The 7,426-nt window shown below is 39.4% G+C and overlaps 1 protein-coding gene across 1 annotated transcript in view; it reads left to right on the top strand.

Annotated features, from left to right (window-relative positions):
* The first annotated feature begins 50 nt into the window (after positions 1 to 50).
* Lonrf2 (LON peptidase N-terminal domain and ring finger 2) overlaps positions 51 to 7,426 on the top strand; it is a 34,085-nt gene continuing 26,709 nt past the window's right edge. The window contains exon 1 of the mRNA XM_013019704.1: positions 51 to 313. Coding sequence (XP_012875158.1) covers positions 160 to 313 — 154 coding nt within the window. The 5' untranslated portion in view covers positions 51 to 159. The remainder of the gene's footprint in view (positions 314 to 7,426) is intronic.

The following is a 7,426-nucleotide window of genomic DNA, read 5'->3' as shown; positions in this document are numbered from 1 at the left end:
CGGGCGCCGGGCGAGAGGCGGCCATCGCCGGTGCCCCCGACCCCCCGCGCCCTGCTCAGCTGTCCGCGCTGCCGGAAACTGCTGTACAAGCCGGTGACCCTCCCCAACGGGGTGACGGTCTGCAAGCGCTGCGTGGAGCTGGGGTCGCCGCGGCCGCAGATGCGACGCGTGAACGTGGTGCTGAGCGGCCTGATTGAGAGGTGCTTCCCGGGCGATTGCCGGCTGCGCAGGCTGGCGGGCCAAGCGCGGAATCTGCAGCGCCAGCAGCAGCTGGACGCCGCGCTGCTCAAGTGCGAGCAGGCCTTGGCCCTGGGTGAGTCAGCCAGGGTGCGGGCGCGGGGGGGGGGGAATTGGAGGGGAGGGAAGACGCCGCGGGGCTGCGCCCCTGGCGCACCTGTCGGGGCCTCTGGGCAGGGCTTGGGCGGTGGCTGGTCGGCGGCTCTAGATTTTCAAAGAGCTTTGTCCAGGCAAAGGGTCATTTTGCTTGCTAAAGTTAGCGAGGTGAAAGGTGGTTTGAGCCACACGGGGCGGGGGGCGGGAAGCGGTGTCCGGGTACCCCACGGATTGAGTGGTTTTTTTTTTTTTTTTTGTTTTGGACCCTGGTTGAATTTCCTGAGATTCCTGCTTTGCTTTTTCAATCCCTCTTCTCAGCTGTTCGGAGTGGGTGGATGACAAAGTGGTTTTGCTGATCCCATAGGAAAATGCAAATCACTGACGCACTGGAGATGCAGGACTCGGCGCCGGGGAGGGATTTGCTTTAGGGTTCAGCTGGTGTCCAGCAGAGGACCCGGATTCTTCATTCTGCGTTCATGACCTCATACTGTCTGGCTCTGTTCTGTCCCTCTGGAAGGCCATTGGATGTTGTTATGGCGTAGATAGGCAGGGTAGGAGAGTTGGTTTTAATGTCATTTATTTATCTTTACCTGAGGTTTCTGGCCAGAACCAGCCCCAGTATCCGAAATTACCACCTGTTAATAATAATGTGTAGTTTCAAGGAAAAGTCTGATCTCAGGCTTCTGTCTTTGTGCTTGACTTTAGGAGAATAGGATCAGTTAGCAGTTAGGGGCAGTGTGTGGAGGATTTATTTAATTATTTTTGGTAACAGTATGATTTAAATCAGGTTAAAAAAAAACCAAGGTGTAACCATTTCTTACTAAAAGAACCGTGTGTTTGGTCAGTATGCCTTTTAGACTTAGGGTGAAGGTTTTTTTGTCCCCCCCAGAAGGTACACAGGATGAAATGAAGTACCCTGTTGGAATAGGCTCTGCTGGAATAGAACCATTAACTAGCTTTATGTAACAGGTATTAAATATAGTGTTTGCAGCCATATTTTAACAAATTCTGTAATTGTGAATTTTCAGCTATATATGGTGTAGAGCAGTTTTATCCTGTGGTATTACAGTGGTAATCATATATGTAATTTAAATTTTATGGTAGCCATGTTAAAATGTGATAATATGAAATACAATTTAAAAAGTTTTTTAACCATACAATCAGAATATCATATGAACGTGTCCTCAGTATAAAAATAGCAAGATTGGCTGGGAATGTGGCTTAGTGGCAGAGTGCTTGCTGGGTTCAGTTCCTCAGTACCACATAAACAGAAAAAGCTGGAAGTGATGCTGTGGCTCAAGTGGTAGAGCACTTGTATTAAGCACAGAGAGGCTCAAGGACAGTGCCCAGGCCCTGAGTTCAAGCCCCAGAACCAGAAAAAAAAAAACGAGCAAGATTGTACTTTTTTTTTTTTTATAAAAAGGTCTTTGGAATAGTGTGTGTTTTTCATCCACTGCCCTTCCCATATCAGACACTTTTCATTGGAAATACCTATATTTTTAGTTATTTCACTTGAAATAACCATATTTAGATGTTGAAGATGACTTAGAAAAATGAGAACTTTCACGTGTGGTTGAGAGGACTGCAAGGTATCTCCGTGACACATTGTTTGGTACTGTCTACAAGTGTTAAAGTAGGAGCCTTAACCAGAAGTTTCAAAGAGGGGCATGTGTATATGCACTAACCATTTGTGCTCATCTTGTATATTGTCATTAAAGATAGTAGTAAAGTAGAAACAACCTGAGTACCCAGTGAGAACACAATGGGTAAATTATCTTATGATGCTTTCATGGCATGTTATTCAGAACAAAAAATAAGCCAGCCACAGTTACAAAGTACAGTGTCCATGAATCTCACAAATATAATACTCAGTGAAAGAAACCAGACTCAGTTTACCTGTAAATATAAGCAGGTAAATTACTATAGGTTGTTAGAAGAGAGGAAGTGGTTCTCCTTAATGGATGAAATGGAATAGTGATTGGGAGTAGGTGAGGGCAGATCTACTTGTTGATCAAAGGGATGGAGACAGTGATGTCGCCACCTGTGTGTTAAACTATGTACCATATTTTAAGTTTTACTTTGTATATATTGAACTCAGCTTGAGCATTTAAAGCTATTAGATTTTCCCAGTACATTTGTATGAAATCTTTTATTTGAATATTATTTTCTAAAGATTGGAAAGTAAAGCAAAAATTCCCTATTTAAGAAATGTCTGGAAGAGTGGTTGAGGATTTAGCTCAGTGGAAGAACATTTGCCTGGCAAGTGCAAGGCCTTGAGTTCAATCCTCAGCTCTGAAAAAAAAAATTGTATAGAAGAAAATGAAGCTGGGGACATAGCCCAATGGTTGAAGTCATGGCTTCAAGTCTCCACCAGCAGAAAACACGCACAAACATAATTTTTAAGTTCATGATGAATGGGTTCCACACAGAAGTTTTGGGATATTTAAAAAAAAAAGTTCACAGATGTTAGGAATCAAACTACTTGTGTTTAGATTCGGCTTTCACATGTATTTAACATTGTTCTCCTAAAGTTTCTTTCTGTATTTCTCCTGCAGATGAAGTAAACTGTCTTGGTTCACCTGAAATTCGGTTGAGACATAGGACTAATTTTGTCCAATAAATTGTCAGTAGAATTTACAATAAATAATATATTAGAGCAGAGTAATGTATGTAACAATAATAAATTCAGTAGATGTAGATGATTTGCTATAAAAAAGTAGATATTTTCTATTTGCAAGATACAAACTTAAGGTTGAAAATTAGTTAATTTAAAAAACATACTGTGTACATCAGAATTTGGAATGAAGGTACTCAGAAACAAGTCAATAGGAAATATCAAAACTGAATCACAGAAAGACAAGCTAGAAAACAGCAGAAAAAAATATATGGAACACAGACAAAAGTTCTAAGATCTATGAAATTGGAACCCCAGAAGAGATGGAGTAAGAGAAATATTGGAAGGAAAAAATTGTGGAAATATTCCAAAACTGATAATATACTTTGACTCAATCAAGTAAGCCCAACAGGGTAAGTACACATAAGATAAATATGTTTTGGTTGACTTACTGAAAAATCAAAGAGAAATTTAAAAGCAGAGAAGACAAGGGTGCTATTCCCTTTAAAGGAGCCATCTTTATGCAAAATTTTTGAAGCCAGAACATAATGGAATAACCCCCTTAAAGTGCTGAAGAAAAGAAAGAAGAAGCCTAACCAAAATTACTTACCCAGCTTAAAATACTTTTCAGAAATGAAGGGAAAAAAAGCAAAATGCTTCAAGCCAAATAAATGGAGCTTGAAGGATTTTATTTCCAACAGAGTTTTGTCACATGAAATACTGAGAGAAGGCTACAGGAAAATACAGATTATTTTGTAGCTCAGAAAGGCCAAAAGAGGGCTGGGAAGGTGGCTTAGTGGTATAGCGCTTGCCTTGCATGCCTGAAGCCCTGGGTTCGATTCCTCAGTACCACATAAGCAAATAGAAAAAAAGCCAGAAGTGGTGCTGTGGCTCAAGTAGTAGAGCACTAGCCTTGAACTGAAGAACTGAGGGACAGCGCCCAGGCCCAGAGTTCAGCCCCCACGACCGGACCCAAAAAAAGAAAAAAAAGAAAGGCCAGAAGATGGGAAGTAACTATATAAATAATCTAAAACACTAATGATTGTTTCAGACAGCAACAGTTTTTCATGGTATGAATGACATATGTAAAATTAAAGCATATGGCAGTGGCACAAAGCCAGGTTGGATAATATAGTACAGTTTGTGTAGTGCTTTCCGTGTAATGAAAGGATTAATTTAAAAGACACTGATAAATCAAGCTTGCATGTTTGTACTCTTGAGTAACTGTCAAAAGGATAACAAAAAGCAAAACTGTAAAACATATAGTGGAATAGCAAATGCTTAGTTCATCCAAAAGAAAGAAGGGAGAATAACAGCAGCCAAGAATAAGTGGGACAACTGGAAGGGAAAATTGAAGATTTTAATTAAGACCATTTAAACTAAATGTAAGTTGTTTGACTATTCTGCTTGAAAGGAAAAGGTTGACACTGAATTTAAGTGTAGCTCCATGTAACTTTCACATGGAGAAACTTTAGATAGAAGGACTATAAAAAGTTAGAGTTGATAGGATAGGAAATGGTGTTATGCAAAGATGACAAAAAGGATGGATGATATGCAAAATTACTATCAAATAAAGTATGAGAAATGGAGCAGTTTATGATGTATGGGCTGATTCAACAGAACAAAGCAATATCCTCAAGTTTGTATGCACTTAAGTGTATAACACAAAATGCCAGGTGACAAGATTAAAGTGAGGAAAGAGATCTTGAACAAAACACTTGGTGATTGATAAAATAAGGATGGAGAAGCAGGTAAGAATATAGAACACTATCAGCATTTTGATCTAATTCACTGTCACTGCCTACACCTTATCAGCTTCATAAAACTAGAGGCAGTATGTTAGATTTGGTATGTTAGGTTTAGTATGGTTATGTTTTCCAACTCCTTGGTTGGACCATAAAACTAATTGCAACAAATAATTGTAAGATCACTCTTACTGACAATCTGTTCTTTGAGCACCGTGGATTTACACTAAAATAAGCAGATAGAAAATCTTCAGATATTTGAGAATTAAGTGTTGCTTTTTAAATAACTTGTCTTACCTATTTCCTGCTGCTGTAACAGAGTACTATAAACCAGATTATAAGGAAAATAAATTTATCGTGCATGGTTTCAGAGTTTAGGAAGTTCATTGTCAGTACCTGGGGACCTTCTTGCTGTGTGATACAGCATGGCAAAAGGGCAAGGGGCACACAGCAGAGCTCACTTTGATAGGAAAGCCACTTGTATGATAACTAGCTCAGTCTTGTGAAAAGTGATGCTCATGGCCTAATAGCTTTTCAGTGCCTACATTACTTAATATTGTTACGATGGCAATTAATATTATAACTGGAAGAGACTTTCCAACTTACAGATCAAATGAGAAATAGCAATTAAAAATTAGAAAATACTTTATTCAAAAGATGATGAAAACCTACCTATGGAAAACTACAGACAACACCACAGCAGTGCAGAGAGGCTGTATTTGTTTTAAAAATCCCTGCACTGCAGACAATAGTTAAATCAGTTATCCCCAGCTCCTATTCCAAGAACCAGAAAAGAAAATTGAACCCAAAGAAAGTAGAATGAAGAAAATAAAGGTGAAGGCAGAAATCAGTTACAAAATAAAAAAAAACTGCTTTGTTAAATAGCAAGTTTTTTGTACAACTATTTGTAAAAATAATAAAAATTTGAAAAAGAAAGTGATATATGTATGTATATAGTCCAGTGTTTCTCATGAGCATAGCTGTCAAAATGTCAGATAAAATATTAGCCACTTGATGCCCAGAGAACGGCACTTGCAGTCATGTAGAAAGATTTTCAGCCCTTGGAGATTAGCCAGTGCAGTTTACCACATTCACACAGGAAGGGAGAATGATTTTGTTTTATTTGAAGGGCACCTAGAAAGTGTAGCAATCACCCTGAGCTTGAAGAAATAACTGGACATTTTCCTACTGAAGGGAAAGGTGACAAGGATGTTTGCTGCCACGAATACTGCTTGGAATTCTACCTGCTATTCTAGCAAGTGCGATGAGAAAATTAAAAGGCATTAGAATTGGATACATAGATGACATGTTGGTGTCCCCAGAAATATGTGAACTATCAGAGATCAGAAGTGAATTATCAAATTCCCTGAGCACAAGAATCAAGATAGAAAGATAAATGTTAACTGTATGCATAATCAAGAGAAAAAAACAAAAATTATAACATACTATGTTACCAACAAAGTCTTTGAAACCTGAAACATCTGAATGGTGTCCAAGTCATTCATAGTGGTCAGAGTGGTGACTAACCTTAGGAGGGGTCTCCAGCTTATAGAGCACACCAGGAGATTTCTGGGGCCCCAGGAATGATCTGAGTGGTGATTACTGGGGTGCATGTGTAAAAACTGAAGAAACATGTTAAAGATTTGTTGACTTGGTAAGTCCTGCATTGGCTTACATAAATAGGTTCCAATGGGTATCACTGTTGTTCTCTGTGTGCCTAGGGAACCCCACCCATTGTTTGCTTGTTTTGGTGTCAGTTAATTGAACTCTTTAACATACCATTCTCCATTCTCTACTGCACACATTTACAACAGTAACTGGAGTTCCAGCACACAGGCACCTCAGATGTGGCTTGAAGAGGGTAGACCCCATCACTGAAACTCAAGAGAACTGTACATCTGGTTATCCCAGAGTCCAGGCCTCAGGTGTTACTCCTGATGCTTCCCCATAGACAGGTTACATCACTAGTCAAGAACTATGTACATTTGCTGCCATCTGCTTTCTCCATACAGAACTTCAAATTATCTTTTCTCTTTCATTTATTTTTGAGTGAGGCCTGAATAAGTTTCCTTTAGTTTTCTTAAGCTTAAAGTCTAATGGTTAGAAATGGTATAGGCAAGTACCATCCCAATATATTTGACCTCATCTTGGGAGCTAAGCTGAATCAGGCCAGGCTAGTACTTAGATGGGAGAAAATGTTCAGGCATCTATTATTGGTGGTGGTCAACAAGAGTTGATACAGTGTCTCCTTGGGAAGTGAACCTGATTAATATTAGTGAGGAGAAACCACCTTCAGAATAAGAGTAAAGACTTAAATGCATTTATTAGAAAGGAATATTTTGGCTGGGCACAAGTGGCTCACAACTATAATCCTAACTACTCAGAAGGCTAAGATCTGAGGCTCATGATCTGAAGCCAGCCCAAGTAAGAAAGACCATAGACTCTTTGTTTTTTTTAATTTTAATTTTTTTATTGTGAAAATACCGTACAGAGGGGTTAAAATTACATGGGCAAGATAATAAATACATTTCTTTAATAAATACATTTCTTATCAAGCATTGTAGCCTCCTCCTTTATTTCCCCTTCCCATCCCTTCCCATCCTCTCCCTACCCCCCCACCGAGTGCCCCTCCCCCCCATCAAAGTTGTAAAAGTTCGTTTTTCCACATAACGACTTGTACATCTCATTGTTGCAATGGATCCACCTGTATCCCTATTTAAATGATTTGTTTTTT

Source organism: Dipodomys ordii, unplaced genomic scaffold (assembly GCF_000151885.1).
Source record: "Dipodomys ordii isolate 6190 unplaced genomic scaffold, Dord_2.0 Scaffold47, whole genome shotgun sequence".
NCBI classification, from domain to species: domain Eukaryota; kingdom Metazoa; phylum Chordata; class Mammalia; order Rodentia; family Heteromyidae; genus Dipodomys; species Dipodomys ordii.
The sequence above is the reverse complement of the archived record's forward strand: the minus strand, read 5'-3'. Positions and strand labels throughout refer to the sequence as shown.